Source organism: Chanodichthys erythropterus, chromosome 8, assembly GCF_024489055.1.
Source record: "Chanodichthys erythropterus isolate Z2021 chromosome 8, ASM2448905v1, whole genome shotgun sequence".
Lineage (NCBI taxonomy): Eukaryota > Metazoa > Chordata > Actinopteri > Cypriniformes > Xenocyprididae > Chanodichthys > Chanodichthys erythropterus.
The window spans coordinates 41,898,847-41,921,566 of record NC_090228.1 but is presented as its reverse complement, the minus strand read 5'-3'; the positions used below and the strand labels follow the sequence as shown (position 1 = coordinate 41,921,566).

Sequence of the window (22,720 nt, the reverse complement as noted above, 5' to 3'; positions counted from 1 at the left end):
TTTTCTTAGTCATGGCACTGCAACTTGCTAAGGGTGCGCTCACACTTGCAGTTCAGTTTGTTTGGTTCATTTGGTCTGGACCAAAAAAGAAAGAAAAAATAAAACATTTAGTCCTGGTCCGGTTAGCGTTCAGATTGGCAGTTTTATCACCAAACCAAAAGATTCCAAACCTAAAGGCATAGGGATACATTCACAACGTGATTGGTTGGATTTTATGACGTATTGCCTATTTTGAGACGGAACTTACCAAACATCCAAAACAATGTTGTGTGCTGAGGTAACTGCACTAGTGTGTGTGATAGACACTAGTATAGTCTGCATGTGATGGTATTTTGGCCAGCTGGGCCAGCTGGTCCGTGTTGCATTCGTATATCATTTGAACCACACCAGAGTTCGCTTGGAAGCGGACAGAGACCCATCTTTTCAGCGGTCTCGGTCCGCTTGTTTGTTGCGCACCAGGGTTCGAATGGCAGCGTTCACATATGTTCAAATGAAACGCACTAACCGAGCAATCGCACCAGGGTTCATTTTAATCGAACCAAACATGACAAGTGTGAACGCACCCGGTCCACCTGATGTGCAACATGCTCCTTCCATTGAGCCTACAGTTTGATCCTGACACTGATTTGCAGAAGTACGGACTCCAATAATCTACTGGTCATAATGATTTCGGAAGAATCCAGAGTAAATCAAATACAACATTTTTCAGGTAAAAATGTATCATGCCAATTACATAGTTAGACAATTAGAAGCCAATTCAGAAATAATAAATACATAACATCAATTGCTCAAAGAGGGGGGATGAGTGAGATGAGAAGTTTGGGCAAGACGGTGTCCTATTTCTTTGAGATCTTCTCTCCAGATGAGTTTTATTGCTTTATTGCAGGGTGCTTGATCTCAGCTTTTGTCTTAGGAGGAAAATCAAGTCTTACACTATTTTGTCAATTTGTAACATTTTTAACTTTTAATTATAAAATTTTTTGGTCATGAGCCGGGTTTGATTTTCTTCTTGTTTTCTCCATTTTCCCCTGCATTCATTGCTTATTTGTTTCAGCTGTTTGTCATTTCTGTCAGCGCTCGCGCTTGTTCGCGTCCGCACCTGTTGTGTGTCTTCGTTGATTGTCTTGGCTATTTCTCCCTGCTGTTTGTTCGTGTCTGTAACACAGTACGTAAATATGGGAAGAAGGAGGCAGGAACCGGCGAACATTCAAAAAAACTTTAATCTCAAAATAAACAAACAAATGAAAGTAATGCCGGCAGACCCTAGCGGACATCTGCCGGCCACACAAACATAATAAAACATAACGTAAAGTCCAGGCCTGGTCCTCTGTAGTCGCTCCTCCTTTTATGCTCCCTCCATGAGGGACTCAAGGCCGGTGCGCCTCCCAGGTGAAGCTCATTAACACTCACACCCGCGGCCTCGCGCCTTTCCCTCACGGCTATCGCCCGCCCGGGTCGCCACATACCCCCATCGCCCCTCGCAGGCCGGGGGGGTACTCCCGAGACTGTGCTCTACTCCCCCCCGGCAGCGAGTCCCCCATTCCCTGCTCCTCCCCTTTATGGCGGACGGCAGCCACCCCACCTCGTCCGAGGGGCACGGCCTCGAGCTCTACGTCCCACCTTTCACTAGGCTCCAGCACCACCGCCTCGGGCAGCCTCTTGCGGTCTTCCCACTCCCGCGCTGCCCGAACTTCGCAGCACAGTCTGACTAGGATGGCAAATGGGAACATGGTTTGTGTAACATTAGCAACACTTTATTAGCTGTTTGATAATGTAGTCAAGCAAAAGGCTAAACATATCTCAGACCCTCGCAGACGTCTGACGGCCACACAAACATAATAAAACATAACGTAAAGTCCAGGCCTGGTCCTCTCTAGTCCTTCACTGTAGTCGCTCCTCCTTTTATGCTCCCGGACGAACGCCACTCACAGGTTGTTAATCATCCGACAAAGACACTATGGCGACCAGGGCTGGCGAGAGCCATGAGGGAACGGCGTGAGGCCGGTGGCGCGAGTGTTAATGAGCTTCACCTGGGAGGCGCACCGGCCTTGAGTCCCTCACGGCTCTCGCCCGCCCTGGTCGCCACAGTGTCTTTGTCGGATGATTAACAACCTGTGAGTGGCGTTCGTCTGTGTTATCTCTCAGAAATCGTTAAACTACTGTTTTTGTATTATCACAGTCTTAGTCCCAGCTCCTGCAGCTGTCTTTTACTGCCGTCACTATGTGTAGGCAGACGTAGCTATGCAGCAAGATAAACACTCCTCCAAAAAAGACTTGAGACAGAACTGAATCCCAGTGCAATTTAATGGAAGCGGTGTAAAACTGCAAAAGACAATAGTAGAAGTATAGATAAGCATAAGCAACTTTAAATAATAAATAGCACAGCATACATAGCAATAGCGTTAACAACATTAAAGGGCACACAGCTTACATTCTCCTTAGTATGCAAATGTTCACACGAGCTTCAAAATACATCAATGAAAGATTCTTGACAATGAACACCAGATTACAACATGAATCCAACAAGCTAAGGAGTACTTTATAGCCTTGTATATACACATGTACACTCATCTAACATCTCCAAATACAACACCATGATCTAACAAAACACCAAAAAAACATTCATTTAAAAAACACTTACAGACAATGAGTTGGATGGAGATTGATATCATCTGCATGCACTCTCAAACATCTTACACAAAATGGCTGAACAGCACATGCTCTGCTTAAATATAGACGTCACCACTAAAGGTCGCTAAATTGCGAAACTGGAGCTGAGAACGGCATATGTTTCGTGGTCCGTCTATCTGAGCCCTCTGTCTGCCAGGCTTTGTGCTTCTCCATCTACAGCCTGAGGCATGCCCAGATCGGCCACCAAGCTCCGGTGCTCCGCAAGCTACCATCAGCGAGTGAATTCCCTTTATGTTTTCCTGTTTCCTCCCAGTGTGACAACGCCTGGCAGTCAGTTTTTGTTGGACTTTGAACTGTACTCTGAATCAACTCTGTTAAATCGTTCCTTTGCTTTTGGGTCTTTTGCTGACACACAACATTTTTAACATTATCTTTGATTAATGCATCCTGTTATGTTGACATAAATATAATTACTTACCATTTTACACAATATAACACATTTTAATTTTTTATTCTTTTAGCCTGGCACTCAAGCTCCATACTGTCTTGTACCTGGATGGGAGAAGTGACCTGCTTAACAGACGAACACTGACCTACCTCAGTAACACCCTCCATGAGGATCGTCACTATGGTTGAAATTCTGGTCTTCATATTCTGGCTGGAAAGTGCCACTTCTTACCAGGTTGTTTGCAGAGCATTTGATATGCCCCATTCAACAGTTCACATGATTGTCTCAAAAATGATCCTCTGTATCAAACAGAAAGTAATCCACTTCCCATCTTCAGAAGAGCTTTACGAAACCAGCACAGGCTTTGCAAAACTGGCTGACACTGTCCTGTCTTCAGTTCGGTTGCTGGTAGCATTGATGGCTGACACATTAGAATCAAGCCTCCATCTGCTGATTCTTTGTGCTAATTAAACAAAGTTATTTCAGTCCATCCAGCTACAAGCACTCTGTGACCACCAAGGTAAATACCTGGACGTATTTATGGGTTATCCCAGATCAGTCCATGACTCAAGGGTGTTCAGAAACAGGCCAGTCTACTTGTAGGCACTGTACCGTGACCACGATGGTGGTCACTTTTCTTCAAGGCCCTTGAAGTCAAGCCAGAACTTACTCCAGAGGTCAACACTTGTACTATACTGCCAACATTTGCATCACAAATGGTGACATCAAGGAGCCAGAAGAAGGAAGTTCTCAGGTTTTTTATTGGTCTGAAAGGTCAAAGGAAGTAGTCAGCCACAGGGCAGGCCTCTGGCCAATCAGTTTCTGTCCTTTTCACAGTTTCACTTTTTACAGTTTAAATGTGGTTAAAATGAGAACTGGGTGTATGTTACTTCAAGACCCATGTTTGTGGTTTCCCCAAGCCTTGCATACATGGGGAGAACGATGGAGGTTAAAGGATTAGTCCACTTTTAAATAAACTTTTCCTGATAATTTACTCACCCCCATGTCATCCAAGTTGTTCATGTCTTTCTTTTGTCAGTCGAAAAGAAATTAAGGTTTTTGAGGAAAACATTCCAGGATTTTTCTCCATATAGTGGATTCCAAAATATCGGGAAAAAACGAAACTGGCGCAGCGTTCGTTATGTAATTAGAATAGGGAAGGCGTAGAACATTCAGCATAAGTGTTTTGAAGAATGCGGAAACGGGTAGTATGTTCAAGGCGATATTTTGTGTTTATAAAACATAAACGGTTGTATTTTTTTCGAAAATAACCGATCGTTTCACTAGATAAGACCCTTATTCCTCATCTGGTATCGTTTAAAGTCCTTTGAAGCTGCACTGAAACTGTAATTTTGACCTTCAACCTGTTGGTAGCCAATGAAATCCACTATATGGAGAAAAATCCTGGAATGTTTTCCTGAAAAAAACCTTAATTTCTTTTCGACTGATGAAAGAAAGACATGAACATCTTGGATGACATGGGGGTGAATAAAAAAAATTATCAGGAAAAGTTTATTTAAAAGTGGACTAATCCTTTAATATATGCTGTGCTATTCTGCTCTGCTTTGTACTTAAATAGAAGCGTTAATGGTAACCTGTGTCATGTGGATCATTTTTAACACACTATTGGGTACAACTGCACTGCAAGCTGTCTTTAGACGTAAACAACTGCTTTTACATTTCGAAAATAATCTGGAAACAGCTCTTTTGATGTGCGGAGTGAGAGAAGAGAGGTTGCTGCAGTGTCTGTGAGAGTGTTTTTTGTGCAGTACCATTATGCAAAATATGCTCAATGTGACGGTCACAGCCCTTGCTGTCCCGAATAAAAGAGAACATCACAATCGAGTGAAATGATTTATGGAAACTGTGGTTCCTTATTATTGTGATCCAACATTTCCCTCACATCAGGTGAAGGATAATCCACTTCTTACCTCTGAGACTGTGATATGATCTATATGACCTTATTATTTATATTGTGAATTTTAGGCTTATCATTATTGCTGATCACTGTTATTGTGCTATGATATTGTAATATTTACTATTATATAATCAGAGGACAATTGAAAATTTTATGAAAATGTCACTCCAAAATACAATAGCAAAATATATAAATATGTATAGTACTTTTATATTACATTTATACCTATTGTGCGAGCTGTCTCTTTAATACTGCGTGGTTTACATACATGTTTCTGCTGATTGGACACACCTACCAAACAAGAGAAAAGGTATCTCAAACCCGTTGCACACCATTTCCAGGAAACATGTTGTTCAACCCGGAAACCGTAGCAAAATGTTGTGCACCGGTTTGAGCTTGAACATGCCCCAGTTCTTTCTCTCTGCTGCTCCTCATCCTGGTCATTAATTGCTTTTATATGACTTATTTACAAAGCCAGGGAAAAATAAATCAAGGAGGATAAACACACAGTCACAATTAATTTTGCACAATTAATACAACATATTGCAATGTTACATATTGTTGCATATTTGTCTGTTGCCCTAATAAAGGTTTGTTTTTATTGACAGCCTTGTTTATTGTATAATAATTAGTTTTTGCAAATGGAAAAATGCATCAAAACATCAATTTAAAATGTCTTGTTACTGAAAATAAAGTTACCAACTCCTGGTATAAATGGTCTATGTTTTACACAGAATCTCACGTTTAAAATGTGCCACAAACTCTTTCATTGAAAGATATTTCAGCACATCATTGTATTTTAATATGCATTTCTCTAAGAATTCAGATATAACTTTATTTATTTTTGCTATTTGTGTGTGTTTTTGCATGTACATTTCTGTACCCGTTTGTGATTGTGTGTGAACGGGACTTCTATTTTGGTCTGGCGATGTGACATCATAAGGCTACCCCGCGTCTGTTTGAGGCTGAAGAAGGTTTGTGATTTTACACATTTAAAGTGTTTAAATCAAAACATATAGTTCAGTCAGTTATAGTTTTTAGAGTCGATCTAAAATGAATTATGTATCATTGAATGAACAATTGTATCGCTTTATCTAACGTTAATAAACGTTATTTTTGTGAGTAAAGTGCATCTACTCACGAGTAACTGCAAAAGGTGCTTATTACGTTTCGTATATCGTGAATCAGTTTATCGTAAACACGAATTCGTTCACCGAAGAAATGTTATGATGATAGAAAATGAGGTTTTTGATACTCCGAGTCAATTGAATCAAATGCTTCGCAAAATGATTCAGTGATTCGAAGAGCTCGATTCACCGCACGTTGACGACACATGCTGTTCAAAACAGTGTAAACAGAAACACAAATGTGCTTTGAAAACTTTTACAAACCAACTGCAAATATTTTATGAAAGTAAAATCTATTAAATATAGATATTTACAGATATTCAATTTATTAAATAACTATGAACTCATAATTAAATATTAAGTATATGTATAATTTATGTCCTTTTAATCATTTGTACAGCTAGTTAAGTGTTTTTTTGTTTTTTGGTTAATCAGGTCAAGACCATTTAACTCTCACTCTGACTTACTTCCTTACCAATGCACTGACTACTGAACTAGGGAGCTGATTGAGACCTGATTGAGACGCACCCAGAGATTTAGTTTGGATTCATTTTCTTTCTGTTAATTATATTCATCTTAAACATGACAGTGTCCAAGCACACAGAAAAACTCCCAGTGAAGCAACAGAGATCCATGTGACATACTGTACTTATAAAGATGGTGTTTATTAAAGAGAAGTCTGAAGACATGAAGATTGAAGAAACATTCAGAGTAAAACAAGAAGATACTGAGGAACAAACAGGTTGGTTTTATTCTAAATACTGAACTCAGTCATTTGATCCTTTATTAAAATGTCCACCTCTACAGAAATGAATGATATTATCATATGAGTGTCCTAATTAAAATGGTTTTATTTGACATGGAACAGGTCGCTTCATTTGGACAGACATGTTAAAATCCAGATTATAATGCTGCCTTTAAAGTGGAAATGCAGTCATTCAAGTTATCATTATTTAAAAATGGACTTGCAGTCTAATCAAAAAATATATAACAAACATGATAAATGTAACTATTTAAAAAGGAAAAAATATGTTTTGTTATAGCATGTGTAGCCAGACCTTCAGATTGATGGCAGAAGGTCTGGACACCATAGCAGCTTTCACTGGCCAAGAACCTCCCAGAGGATATTTGACTGACATGTAAAGCAGCCAATCACAGTTTGTTTTGTTCTGCGTGAAATGTAACTTCAAAGTCCCTACAATAGACCGGTGTTTAAAACTCTTGGATGTATTTCAAAGATGCTATGCTGTGAAATTTATATACTTCACATACTTTTGAAAATCCAGCGTTTAGAAAAGATGAAATACCTCTTAGTCTCCTGGAAATCCAATAAAATGCATCAGGTGACGACTTTGAAACTCCTGAGGTGTTTCCAATTTTGTGTTTCATATGCATCAGGCGTTCATCTAACGGGCCGTGGGCGTGACATCTTGCCACTTAAGTAAATAATTATAAATGAAATATTGATCTGAGTATAAATATTTTGTTAGCTCTTAATGCGAGAGCAGTTGATTCTCATGGTGGCCAAGAGAATGTTGTGGTCTGTGTTGTCGAAAAGCTCTAATAGCACTAGAAGAAAGGTGTATCTTTAAATCAGGACAGTTTCTGTTTCTGTGCTACAATAGGTTTAAATCCTGACTGAATTTCCATTTCTTTGCCAAACTGAACATTGCGATTGGTCTATAATAAACCAATTATCCTGGGTTAACTGATAAGGGGTTTGATATTTGCCAGCTTTCTTGGACTGCAGGTTTTTAGGTGTGTCCTAAAGAAAGTGAATGGTTAACAATATTGAGAAAAGTTTCTGAGATTACAGATTCTGAAACAACTTTTTCACTTAGTGCATATAGGATCTAGCAAGCATGATGTTTAGATGCTTTTAGGTTGGTTTTGAAGTGTCTTGCCTTGTGAATATAAACCGGTGTTAACTTGTATTTGTCTCTTTTCGCTTTAGACCTGATGCCGCTGAAAGAGGAGAGTGAAGAACTAGAGGAAATAGAGAAAGATCACTATGAGAAACATCATGATTTCATGACTGGAAAAATACCCAGAGAGACTAAAAAGACCAAAACTAACTGTTACTTCACCTGCCATCAGTGTGGAAACAGTTTCACTCATAAACAAAACCTTGAAGTCCACATCAGAGTTCACACTGGGGAAAAGCCTTTCGCCTGCCAACAGTGTGGAAAAAGTTTCGCTCAAAAACAAAACCTTACGGTCCACATGAGAGTTCACACTGGAGAGAAGCCTTACACATGCCGTCAGTGTGGAAAGAGGTTCACACATAAAAAAAACCTTAATACCCACATGAGGATTCACACTGGAGAGACCGCTTTCACTTGCAAACTGTGTAGCAAGAACTTCTCACGAAAAGAAATTCTTAATTCCCACATGAGAATTCACACGGGAGAGAAGCCGTTCATATGTGCTCAGTGTGGACTGAGTTTCACACATAAAAAAAACCTTAATACTCACATGAAAATTCACACTGGAGAGAGCACTTTCACCTGCCAACAATGTGAAAAGAGTTTCACTCAAAAAGGAAGCCTTAAAAATCACATGAGAGTTCACACTGGAGAGAAGCCTTTCACATGCCCTCAATGTGGAAAGAGTTTTGCACATAAAGGAACCCTTAATTCCCACATGAGAATTCACACCGGAGAAAAACCTTTCCAATGCTCTCAGTGTGGAAAGAGTTTTACCCATAAAGGAACCCTAAATAACCACATGAGGATTCACACGGGAAAGAAGCCATTCATGTGGTCAGTGTGGAAAGAGTTTCAGATTTACAGTAATTCTTAATCACCACATGAGAACTCACTCAAGAGAGAACTGCTTACAATGCTTTTGAGAAACACAGCCCTGCACATTTCACTCTCAATAAAGGCGATTTTATTGTAATAAGTGTAAAAGAAAATATATATTTATATCATACTTACAGACACATAGGAAAAGTTATGCATATGTGAGACCCTGGCCAGAGGATTTTTTGCTCCATTTCTGTAACTGATGGAGTTTGAGTTCCTTGCCATTGTCGCCTCTGGCTTGCTTAGTACTTAATATTCAGCAAATATTATTGACAGACTTCACTGACACTAGTGAACCTACTGAGCTGGATGATGAGATCACTGTTTTCTCCAGAGCTGCTTTATAGATGAACTGAACTCATTCCATAATTGATGAACTTTTCATTTGTTATTGAATGGAACTAAATAAAATCCAATTTATTTAATCTGAATAATGACTGTTTACTTAGTGTCTTTTCATCACTGTAAATCTGCCTTCAAATAATCTGTTGTATAAAGCGCTATATAAATGAAGGTGATATGACAGCATGACTATTTCTGGAAAGAGTTTTGAATGGCTCAGCTCTTCTGAAAACGGCCTGCTGGTGGCATTTGAAAACGCTTTGGAGGCGCAGCGTTTTTCCAGCTGAGATGCTTTGGTTGATGATGAGACATGTTTATATAAAAGCTCTAGCACTGTGAATCCTCATATCAAGTTTTTTCTGATTAAATTTCTTAGACTATAAAGGTAAGAATGACACAGTGAACAGTTTCTTGATGCATTTTCCATCACACGCTGAAACGTCTGTTTATGCAATGCGCTGTCCAAAGCATGTGAATATGAGGCATTACATGCATTGGCTGTTGTTTGCAAAGCATCTGCCTTAAAGGAACACCACTTTTTTTTTTTTTTTTTTTGAAAATAGGCTCATTTTCCAACTCCCCTAGAGTTAAACTGTTTTACTGTTTTCGAATCCATTCAGCCGATCTCCGGGTCTGGCGGTACCACTGTTAGCACAGCTTAGCATTGTTCATTGAATCTGATCAGACTGTTAGCAAGAGTTTCGATATTTTTCCTATTTAAAACTTGACTCTTTTGTAGTTACATCGTGTATTTAGATGGACAGAAAATAAAAAAAAGTTGTGATTTTCTAGGCCGATAGGGCTAGGAACTATACTCTCATTCCGGCGTAATAATAATCAAGGAACTTTGCTGCCGTACGATGGGTGCAGCAGGTGCAATGATATTACGCAGCGTCTCTCACAAATGTCTTGCAAATGGTTGCAAGGCACAGTCCCTGTGCAAGCAGGGGGTCACAGCCGCTGCGTAATATCATTGCGCCTGCAGCTGGATTGAGAGTATAATTCCTGACCTGGAGATTGGCTGAATGGATTCAAAAACTGTAATACTCAACTGTTTAACACTAGGGGAGTTGGAAAATGTGCCTATTGTCAAAAAAAGTGAAGTGTTCCTTTAATTTTCTAACACTGCATTGTTCACATTGCACGTGTTTGGCACCACAGTGCAGGGTTAACAGTGCAAAAGCAGTGCTAATCCTTCTCCAGAGCAGGGTTTCATAACTTTGGTTAAAAAGTGTTGCTGACTCTTTTACGCAGTGAGAAAAGTCATAATGAGAGCTACGGACAAAACCGAGAGTGAGCGCAGTTCAGTGTTAGGCAGTAAAGGGAGAGCTGTGAGCGTACGAAGGACCAAGCACTGTCTTCCATATTTTGAGGATATAAATTAATGTTTATACGTTTTAAAATATTGAATTAATTTCGATTCATTAAATTTCACAAAGGGAATAAGAATTTTAAAGGTGCCATAGAACGTCTTTTTAAAAGATGTAATATAAGGTCTAAGGTGTCCCCTGATTGTGTCTGTGAAGTTTCAGCTCAAAATACCCCATAGATTTATTCATTTTTTTAACTGCCTATTTTGGGGCATCATTAAATATGCGCCGATTCAGGGTGCACGGCCCCATTAAATCGCGTGCTCCCCTCCCCTGGAGCTTGCACTTGCCTTAAACAGCATAAACACACAGCAAATATAACCCTCAAAATGGATCTTTACAAAGTGTTTATCATGCAGCATGTCTAATCGCGTAAGTATGGTATTTATTTGGATGTTTACATTTGATTCTGAATGAGTTTGATAGTGCTCCGTGGCTAAAGCTAACATTACACACTGTTGGAGAGATTTATAAAGAATGAAGTTGTGTTTATGAATTATACAGACTGCAAGTGTTTAAAAAATGAAAATAACGAGTCTTGTCTCCGTGAATACAGTAAGAAACTATGGTAACTTTAACCACATTTAACATTACATTAACAACATGCTAAGGAAACATTTAGAAAGACAGTTTACAAATATCACTAAAAATATCATGATATCATGGATCATGTCAGTTATTATTGCTCCATCTGCCATTTTTCGCTGTTGTCCTTGCTTGCTTACCTAGTCTGTTGATTCAGCTGTGCACAGATCCAGACGTTGACACTGCCTGCCCTTGTCTAATGTCTTGAACATGGGCTGGCATATGCAAATATTGGGGGCGTGCAAATTAATGACCCCGACTGTTACGTAACAGTCGGTGCTATGTTGAGATTCGCCTGTTCTTCGGAGGTCTTTTAAACAAATGAGAAGGAGGAAACAATGTTTGAAACTCACTGTATGTCAATTCCATGTACTGAACTCTTGTTATTACCTAATACCTAGAGAAATGAAAATGGACATCTTGGATGCCATAGCTCAAGCAATTTTTAGATTTTTAAAATTTTTAAATTTTAGCAATTTTCAAAGCTTATCCAAATAATTAAGAGTTGGAATCCGTGTCTGCTGCCTTAATTGAGAAGCATCCATGTCTCAAGGATCTGGGCTTAGGAACAGGAACAGCTGGACTATGAGCATCAAATAATAAGGTTGGCAAATACAGCCAGAAACTGCGATCAGTAGGTTGCTCTGAAGTTGCTGTAAACCAGAAAGGCACAAACAAGGATTCTAGACTCTTTAAGAAAGCAAAGAGATGCGAAATAAACTTCTGGGCAGACAGGCTATTCTCTACAAAATGCAAGAGATGCACTGCAGGAGGAATTGAAGAAGAAACAACTCAACATGGCATTTGTTGACTCAAAAATGGAACTGATATTCCTAATGAGAAGAAAGGAGATAGTCGACAAAGAACCTCTTGTGGCTGATGTCCTAAAACAATGACCAGCATTGTTTTTGGAAGATCAGGTACGTTTTTAAAGATTAATTAAGTTTGGGTGTGATTAATTACTAAGTAATCTAATTTCTGTAATTTAATTGTTTGCCCTGGGTCTTGTATTCCAGGGGGACTTGCCCTGGGTCGGGGTGTTGCTCCCCTCTAATTATGACAATATTATGGAGAACAACTATGTCAACCATGCCTGTTTATTTTCCTGAGAGTGCAGAGCAGTCCTCATCTCCTGAACTATAAGATGAGCTCATCATGACCCTTGATGCGGGGTGGTGGTGGGCAATAATGGCGGTTTCTGAGTCAGAGAATTTTGAGGGGGGAGACTCCACCTCATCTCCTGTGTCCAGTGATGCATCTGAGAAGACCCCATACTCAGGATTCTCAGATGCAACACTGAAGACCAAAAAGTAGTGGAGGCAGAAGAAGACACAGGGAACACCGTGCCTTACGAGTCCACACAAGTAGCACCAGTGCCCAACAGGAAGAACCTGTGCCTGTCAGTTCTGATATGAGGAAACTCACCTCATCCCTGGTCTTCAGTGATGCATCTAAGAAGGCCATGCACTCAGGCTTCCCAGATGCATCACTGAAGACCAAGGAGCAGCGAAAAAAACAGAGGCAGAAAAAGCCACAGGAACCAACCTGTGTCTGCTGGGTTCCCAAAGGAACCATCTGTGCCTGCTGGGACCCCACAAAGACGAAAAATAAGGATCCTTGAACATGTGATTAAGCTTCTACAAAATGCCTTTTTTGCACAGGGAGACCCTATACCTGGTGGGTCCCCACAGGGAGCACCTGTGCCCGCCAAGTCTCCACAGAGAGCACCTATGCCTGCCTCAGAAGGTGCTCACATGTTTTCCACATGGAGCACCCATACCAGACTAAGTTCCAGTAAGCAAAAATCTAAGATCCCTGGACCACTGAGGCAGGAGCTGCTGCAGCCTCAAGCTTCTTTACTTCAGGGAGCACCCTTGCTTGAACAGATTTCAAAAAGGCAAAAAAAGAAGATCCCTGAGCCGCTGAGACAGGAGCTACTGGAGCAAAAGCCACAACCTTCTTGTCTTCCGGTAGCACCCCTGCCTAACAAGATTATAAAAAGGGAAAGACTAAAGATCCCTGAGCCACTGAGGTGGGAGCTGCTACAGCAGAAGCCTGAAGCTTTTTCTCTTCAGGTAGCACTCCTGCCTAACAAGAGTTCAAAAAGGGAAAAACTAAAGATCCTTGAGCTGCTGAGAGGGGAGCTGCTGCAGCAGAAGCCTCAAGCTTTTTATCTTCAGGAAGCACTCCTGCCTAACAAGATTCCAAAAAAGGAAAAACTAAAGATCCCTGAGCTGCTGAGATGGGAGCTGCTGCAGCTGCAGCAGAAGCCTCAAGCCTCTTCTCTAAAGGGAGCACCTGTCTTTTGCACACAGGGTGTTCAGGGTGTCCCTGACAAGATCCCAGAGAGGAGAAATCTGAAGATCCCTAAGCTGCTGAGGAAGGAGCTGCTGCAGCAAAAGCCTCAAGCCTCTTTCATACAGGTAGCATCTGTGCCTACCAAGTCCCCACTGGATGCACCTTTACACAAGAGTACCCCAATGAGAGTGCCTGCGCATCTCAGGACTCCACAAGAAGCAGCAGTGCTTGTCAGATCTCCAGTCAGCAGCAGTGCTTGTCAGATCTTCAGTCAGCAGCAGTGCCCACTAGGTCAGCAGCATTGCCCGGAAAAAATTAAAAGGAAAATGGAGACTTGCTGAGCATCTGAGGGAGAATGCCTGTCACCCATTGAGCACCCATTCCATCCATAATCCCAAAAGATGTGTCTGTGCATTCTGGGCCCCCACAGACAGCACCTGTTCCACCATGTTCCACCATGTTCCCCACAGGAAGCTCCTGGGTCTCAGCATAATGTCCCCACCAGAGGTCAACAAAATCCTATACCACAGTCCCTTCCTGGATCACCCATCTCTTACCTCCAGGAAGCACCCATTTCCAGTAGGACTAAGATACAGAAGATTATCTGCTCCATGATGACAGTAAGTCCCTTCTATCTCTTGTTATTAAATATTTTCAGATTTACTCAAAAAAAAAAAAAAAAAAAAAGGAGAAAAGAAAGAAAGAAACATTGTCTTCAAACATGCTAAAATGTTTTCTAGGTCCTATTTTTGGTATTTTTATACTATATTTCAAAATGATAGAAAGACATGTCTTCAGATTTAGTCTCAGAAGCACTCATTAAACCTGACCAGCATTACATTGTTGTCTGTTATCAACAGGACAATGTAGGTGTGTCCACAGAAAAAAATTCTCACCTGAGCCAGAGCAGCCTTCAGCCCAGGTCCCAGATGACCCGGAAAAGAGCATTTGTTGGTCTCTCCATTCTCTCAATTTGACTCAGATTTAAACAATTTAACACTTTAATAATTTAATCTGGGACGAGTAACATCTTTTTTCAATTCATATAACCTTCATATAGAAATCGTAGAAGCAATATGTCTTTAGATTTTCTCTGAGAATCACTCAAATCTGCAGCATTACATGTTCCTTCAACAGGACAATGCTGGTGTGGACCTGTCCCCCAAACAAAGCAGCCGACCATCAGTCGGAACCCGTCAGCTTTGTTTGGAACCAATAGCTAAATTTGTTATTTTTGTATAAAGTTATTTTAAATGAATGTTTAATAAAATATAAACTGTGTATTATTTGCATATAACTATTATTTATTCTTTTAAAAGACAACGTTGGTCACGATAAGCAACAGATTCATGAAATATTGGTAACACAACTAAAACCAGCTGACCACCAACTTGTCCAGGCTGGAAGATCACCTTGACTACACAAACCAGGTTGGGAGATGAGCTAAACACAGCTTAAACCAGCTGAACACCAGCTAAGCCAGGTGGGACACCAATGAACACCAGTTTGTCCAGGCTGGAAGACCAGCTAAAACCAGCTACTTCCAGCTTAAAACAGCTAAGACAAGGCAACCAGCTTAGGCTGGTTTTAGCTGGATTTTTTGGCAGGGGTAAGACCTCTGTTCATCTTTGGAACACAACTTAAGATATTTTTGATGAAATCCGATGGCTCAGTGAGGCCTCTATTGCCAGCAATGTCACTGAACCTCTCAAGATCCAGAAAGGTACTAAAAAAAGACATATTTAAAACAGTTCATGCAAGTACAGTGGTTCTACCTTAATATTATAAAGCAAAGAGAATACTTTGTGCGGCAAAAAAAAAAACTAAATAGTGACTTTTCAACAGTATCTAGTAATGGGCGATTTCAAAACACTGCTTCAAAGCTTTACAAATATTTTGTTTCGAATCAGAGGTTCGTATCGCATAAACAAAGTCTTGTTTACTGAAATCACATGACTTTGGTGCTCCAAACTTTCCCACTGACTTGGGTATAACTGTTGCCACTTCGAGCCTTGCCCACAGTTTATTCTGCACATTGGCACAGAGATACACCACTCAGGAGACCCTGGAGTACGTACTTCATTCTAGCAAAAACAAAGAGAACACTGAGCCAGATGACCACTAAACCTCTGAAGAAGGTTTACAGAGGCTGAACCAGACTGTAAATCAGTGGATGAGGATTCAGAGGAAGGCCCTGAAACGTACCTCTCAAAGAATGGAGAAATACTCTGGAGTTCATCTTCTCCTACGCAGACACATGGGAGAGCACGGACAGAGGAGGTCTAAGCAGAAGATATAAAGTTCAAAACTTCTGAGTTATTTTTTCCAAGCTCAATTCAAAACATTCTGTTTGAAATGACAAATTTATAGGGGCATCTAGTGTTTGTGGAAGAATGGAGCAACATTGACTGGATTGAAATGCAAGTATTTATTGGCCTTCGGATACTTGCTGGTGTTTTAAATCAAATTATGAGGCAACACTCAGTTTATGGGATGGTGAGGGCAATTTTTAGGGCCACCATGCCACTGAAAACTTTCAACTGACTGTCAAAGGTTGTGCAATTTGATGATAAGAGGACAGGAGCTGCAAGGAGAGAAAACAACAAGCTGGCACCTTTCCATGAGATTTGTGACAACTGGGTAGAAAGAAACGTCCATTCATATACAATCCTGGTCTCAATGTCACAGCTGATGAGTGCCTGGTTGGATTCAGGGGCCGGTGTCGTTTCAAACAATACATGTCTAGCAAACCTGCAAAATATGGCAAAAAAATCTGGGCAGGCAAACCTGCAGAGTGCACTGACAAACCCAAGAGGCAGGGCTTGCTTCTCATAACTGTTTGCCTTCACAGAGACACATGCCATTGTGTCCTACAGTCTGAAAAATAAGTGCTTCTCATAAGCACCATGCACAAAGAGCCAACAGTCAGTGAACGAGAAGACAGGAAGCCTGACATTACCCCGGTAATGACCGGTAGATGTTTTCTTGATCTTTAATTTTAGATTCAACTGGGTGGGACAGTGACATCTCAGCCTTACTGTTGATCTCATATCTCCTGCCCCAACATCACAAGACCACACAAAGGAAGCAAAGATCAGTCGCCTTCAGGCAGCTTACTATCTAGTGAGATTTCTTAAGGTGTGTGTCTTAATTTATCCCTAATTTATTTGGAAATCAATCAATTTAAAAATCTAAATCTAACCAAAATAGTTTTTTGTTTGAATCACAAGATGATTGAACCTTCTTTTCCACCATAAACATTTATGTTATTTATAAAACACAAATAGCATTGTCTCGTGTTGTCTAAATGTGAACCAGCATTCCAGTATTTTTAGAGAAAGTTGGATCTGCTTCTCTTTTAAATGAGACACTGCAGGAGTTTTATGCCTCTGTTCAGTCTACCGCTGGACGCGAATACAGTGTTGCAAGTTTGATGTGTCTCAGAGCAGGTATTAACCGTCACATTACAAAATACAACATCATAAGTGATAAAGACTTCACGTCAAGCAATGCCGTCTTTAAATCAGTTTTAAAGCACTACAGGAAAAATGGAAAAGACACCAGTGTTCATCATCTGTGTATTACTGAGTTTGTCTTGGAGAAAATTAGAAATGCACCTGCACTCTCCCCTTTCACACCCACAGGACTTGTAAGAAAAGTTTGGTTTGACATACAGCTGTGTTTTGCACGGAGGGGAAGAGAAGGAAACCGTAACCTATCAAGAGTCTTTCGTTCTCCGACAAGATGAGAATGGGAGAGTACCTGACCCTGGTGCATAACCCAGAAAAAAACCACAAGGACCCCACTGCATTGGATAGAGAAAATTTACGAGGGTTTATGTTAGCGAGCCCCGGCGACCTACTTTGTCCCATGGACAGCTTTAAAAAATATCTGTCAAAGTGTCCAGAAAATGCCGGAGCATTCTATTTGCATCCGAGACGCATCCCTCTGTGCAAACTCAAGAGCACCGAAGTGTGGTTCACCAGGGTGCCAATGGGGCTCAACTACCTTGGCAATATGCTAAAAAATATTTGTGAAGAGGTTGATAATAGATATTTTGTTTTTGCCCATGAATTTAAACTGTGTTTATAGTATTTTCCAAATCTAAATTGTATACTTTAAAGGAATTTGAATTTACCTCAGCATAGTTAAATAATTAGAGTTCAGTACATGGAAATGACATACAGTGAGTCTCAAACACCATTGTTTCCTCCTTCTTATATAAATTTGATTTGTGCAAAAGACCTCTGAGGAACAGGCGAATCTCAACATAACACCGACTGTTACGTAACAGTCGGGATCATTAATATGTACGCCCCCCAATATTTGCATATGCCAGCCCATGTTCAAGCATTAGACAAGAGCAGCCAGTATTAACGTCTGGAGCAGCACAGACCAAACCAACAGACTTTATGCAGGTAAGCAAGCAAGGACAATAGCAAAAAATGGCAGATATTTTCAGTGATATTTGTTAATTGTCTTTCTGTTAGCATGTTGCTAATGTACTGTTAAATGTGGTTAAAGCTACCATCGTTTCTTACTGTATTCACGGAGACAAGAGCCATCGTTATTTTCATTATTAAACACTTGCAGTCTGTATAATTCATAAACACAATTTCATTCTTTATAAATCTCTCCAACAGTGTGTAATGTTAGCTTTAGCCCCGTTAGCCGCAGCATAGGCTACTATCAAACTTATTCAGAATCAAATGTAAACATCCAAATAAATACCATACTTACATGATCTGATGTGCTGCATGACAAACACTTTGTAAAGATTCATTTTGAGGATTATATTAGCTGTGTGAACTTTGTTTATGCAATGTATTATAGAGTCACTTATGTAATTCTGTCCGTTTCTTCTGCCACAGAAGAAGTGTTTTCTGAACACACTAATACAGCAGACAGGAAAAAACTAACAAAACAATCAAAGGGTCACTATTCAACCAAACACTAATCACATCAATTGTGATTTTAAATGTTTGTTTCTCTTTCTTTCAACTTTTTAACTGACATTTTTAAAGTTATGTTAAACTAATGTTCTTATGGTGTTGCTGAAATTTCCACAACAACATTTAAAAAAAAAATAAAAAATACAACTAACTTCAAGTAATAATATTTTAAAAACCTTAGATGAACATCCAACTAACATTCCAGAAAAAAAAAGTGATGTATAACGTTTTAAACTAACCTTTTGAGAACATTATTAAAGACCAGATAACTTTAAACAAATATTCTGACATTGCTGGAAGAAAAGTTATGTATAACCTTGAGAAAAATGAATAACCTTGAGAAAAATGAATAACCTTGCTAAAATGTTAGTCAAAGTTCTGAACATTCCCTGTTAGCTGGGTTTATTCGACATTATACTGCAAACTATAGTTGTACTCAGTTTGGCTGCAGATATACTTCTTTGTACTGCAGTTCAGTTAGTTATTTTTAGTGGGGACTACATTATGAACTAATTTACTAATGCAGATTTAACTCGTTAACTACACTATTTGCATTGTACGGTGATATCTGCAACCAAACATTTTTGCCGCGCGTTTGTTTCATGCAGTGACTTTTATTTCGATCTGGCGACATGACGTTATAAAGCTGCGCCGCGCTCCCTGCATCTGTTGTGATTCGGCTGAAAAAGGTTTGTGTTTTAAGCATTATAGGTGTTTACGTCAATACAAACTTCAGTAAATTGCATTGTTTTTAAAAGCGATGGAAAACTAATTATTTATCATTGAATGTAACATTATAATGCCTAACATTAAGGAACGTTATTTTTTGTGAGTAAAGCACATCCACACACGAGTGAGAAAAGGTGCGAAAAAGTAGATAGTAAAAAAAAAGATTTAGTTTAAAAATAATTAACAGACAGAAAAATAAATTCAATCTTAAACACAAATTGTCTAAACACACAGAAAAGCTCCTGGTGAAGGAACGGAGATCCATGTGACACTATTATAAAGATGGCGTTTATTAAAGAGGAGAGTGAAGAAATGAAGATTGAAGAAACATTCAGAGTGAAACAAGAAGATACTGACGAACAAACAGGTTGGTTTCATTATCAAAGCTGAACTCAGTCATTTGATTCTTATAAAAAATGTCCAGCTCTACAGAAATTAATGATGCACTGATACCGATAACCAATAATTCCTTAGTACAGCAGCCTAGTTTTAACCTGTATAAGTTTTAATAATCTATATTTCCTTTATAAAAAAAAAAAAAAAAAAAAAAATATATATATATATATATATATATATATATATATATATATATATATATATATAAGTGATAGTTTATATTAATGCATCAATGTTTTTGAAAGAAATATCTAAAATTAATCTGTTTCAAATAACAGCTGCATGTGCTGAGGTGCTGAATGAAACACAGAAACTGAAGCATTTTGTTAGCAAGTAAATGGAGTACCTCTGGGATGACATGTTTTTGTAGGCAAAACCCAGAAGCGAGTTAGCATTTTAAGACTTCCGGTTCCATCGCCCCGAAGTCAATGGGTTTTTTGAATGGGTTTTTGCTAAATCGCCTGAAAATAAAGAACTTCATGAACCATGCATAGACTGTAGAAATGGCTCATCATTACTTAAAGTGGATTCTCCTGATTGAAAGGAGTCCAAGATCAACATAATCCAATAAGCTAACTACGAGTTACTTCTTGTGAAAGATTTTAAAAATGTCCATTAGGGGATGCCAATGGATAAACAAAAAGGCTACCTTAGTTTCAAGTGCTGTAACTTTTGATTAATTTATGGGATCGCCATAAAATTTGATCCAGATACAGCTCACATATAGAGGAACATCACTGAAAAAGAATTGTCTTATTGGTATTGCATGGTATTGCATGTCAAATATGAAATGTACTGTATGAAAAATTTCCTTGAGCAAACTTTTTTTTTGCCTTTTTCAGCAGTTTCTCTGCATGAGAATGTCCAAATAAAAAAATAAATAAAAATGTAAAGTTTTCTTTCAAACAATACCAACTTTTGACTCTGCTTGCTAGAGATTTTAAGTTATGAGTCATTATTTTTTTGCATGTCAAATGCTGTAACTTTTGTGAAATTTGATCCAGACACCGCTCACAAATAGAGGAACATCACAAAATTTATTTGAAACTTATTTCCTTCATGAGATATTTCATTTTAAATTAGAAAGATATATAAATTTTCCTTTGTCCACTCTTCTTCTGTTTATTTGCAGTTTCTCAACATGAGAATGTCCAAATTTATATATATAAATATATATAAATGCCTCTTTTTTAGTAGCTGTTTTTCAGTAGGTTTTGGTGCTTTCTTTTGGGTTTGTTCATTCATGTTCATTGCTTTGTGCCATTAAATGTATTAACTTGTAGTTGTTTGTTTTTTTCACTTTAGACCTTATGGTACTGAAAAAGGAGAGTCAAGAACTGAATGACATGAAGGGGAAAGATCGCTATGAAAATCATCATGATTTCATGACTGGAGAAAAATCCACAGATACTCAAAAGACATCCCCAAGAAAAAGACGTCGGAACAAGTCTAACATGAGTTTCACCTGCCATGACTGTGGAAAGAGTTTCAGTCATCATGGAAACCTTAAAGTCCACATGAGAGTTCACACTGGAGAGAAGCCTTTCTCCTGCCAACAGTGTGGAAAGAGTTTCACCCAAAAACAAAACCTTAATACCCACATGAAGCTGCACACTGGAGAAAGCTCTTTCACCTGCCAACAGTGTGGAAAGAGTTTCACTCAAAAAGGAAACCTTACAGTCCATTTGAGAATTCACACCGGAGAGAAGCCTTACACATGCAAACAGTGTGGAAAGAGTTATACATATAAAAACTACTTTAATTCCCATGTGAAAAGTCACACTGTAGAGAAGCCTTTCACATGTGATCAGTGTGGAAGGGGTTTCACACGTAAAATATCTTTTAATTACCACATGAGGATTCATTCAAGAGAGAACTGTTTTATATGTCCTCACTGTGGAAAGAGTTTCACCTATAAAATAAGCCTCAAGACTCACATGAGAGTTCACACTGGAGAAAAACCTTATACATGCACTCAGTGCGGAAGGAGTTTCACATATAAAGCATCCCTTGACTCCCACATGAGAAGTCATACTGGAGAAAGGCCTTACGCTTGCAAACTGTGTGGGAAACGCTTCCCACAAAAAGGAAACCTTCAGACTCACATGCGAATTCACACTGGAGAAAAGCCTTACACGTGTCTTCAGTGTGAAAAGAGTTTCAGATATCAAAGAGACTTGAAGCATCATTTGGAACAGACTCATTGTGGAAAAAAATTGCAGTGTTCTGTGTGTAATAAGAACTTTAACAAAATGACCAATTTTAAAAATCACCTGCGCATTCACTCTGGAGGAAGACGATTGAATTGTGATCGGTGTAATAAAAAATTTATTTTGCCGTCACACTTAAAGATGCACATGAAAAGCCATGCAAATGTGAGAACTTACTTGTGTTCATTGTGTGGAAAGAGTTTTAAATGGCTTGGAAATTTAAAATGGCACCAGAAAATATGTCTCTGCGTGAAGTCAAGGCTGCATCCACACCGCAGTTAAATGTAGACCAAAAGCTGTGAAATGTCACAATGAGAATGAAAGTTTATAAATACAAGGACATAAACTGAATTAAATAATTATAATCACACTGCATTATTTGATTCCTCTTATTGAGAATACACAAGTAAACATGTTGTCAAGTAGGATTTTTCCAATATCAGATTTTTCACATTTGGACAAAATAATTAACTGTATTCAGATATCTAAAGAAACCTTGAAAAAAAAAAAAAACAATGTTATCAGTCAAATTCATCTTTAATTTGGCTAAAAAAAGAAGCAAAACACAAAATAAACAATGAATCACACCATTGCATACAACAATTGAGACTGGCTTCTTTGACACTGCCTAAGAAATGACCAGGAGAGAGAAAATACGGTAAAGTTCAACAGTATCATAAGTTAAATCTGTTAACTTGCATCCCCATTTGGAACCCAAATCCAATAAATGGCTAGTGATGGGTGATTTTGAAACACTGCTTCATGAAGTTTCAAAGCTTTATGAATCTTTTGTTTCGAATCAGTGGTTCAGTTGGCATGTATCAAACTGACAATCACAAGTCAAGTGATTTCAGTAAACTTTAGTATGTCATAACTGTTTCGAAATGTTTAAATTTCAATGGTTCAC

General features: G+C 39.0%; 1 protein-coding gene across 1 annotated transcript; it reads left to right on the top strand.

Moving 5' to 3' along the window:
- The first annotated feature begins 6,565 nt into the window (after positions 1 to 6,565).
- On the top strand, positions 6,566 to 22,140 carry LOC137025262 (zinc finger protein 585A-like). The gene is made up of 8 exons (XM_067393280.1): positions 6,566 to 6,866; positions 8,079 to 8,915; positions 12,495 to 12,627; positions 12,672 to 12,777; positions 12,890 to 13,817; positions 13,957 to 14,105; positions 19,490 to 19,574; positions 20,909 to 22,140. The coding sequence occupies exons 1-8, from the start codon at positions 6,782 to 6,784 to the stop codon at positions 22,093 to 22,095; spliced, it is 3,510 nt and encodes a 1,169-aa protein (XP_067249381.1). The 5' UTR covers positions 6,566 to 6,781; the 3' UTR covers positions 22,096 to 22,140.
- The last annotated feature ends 580 nt before the right edge of the window (positions 22,141 to 22,720 follow it).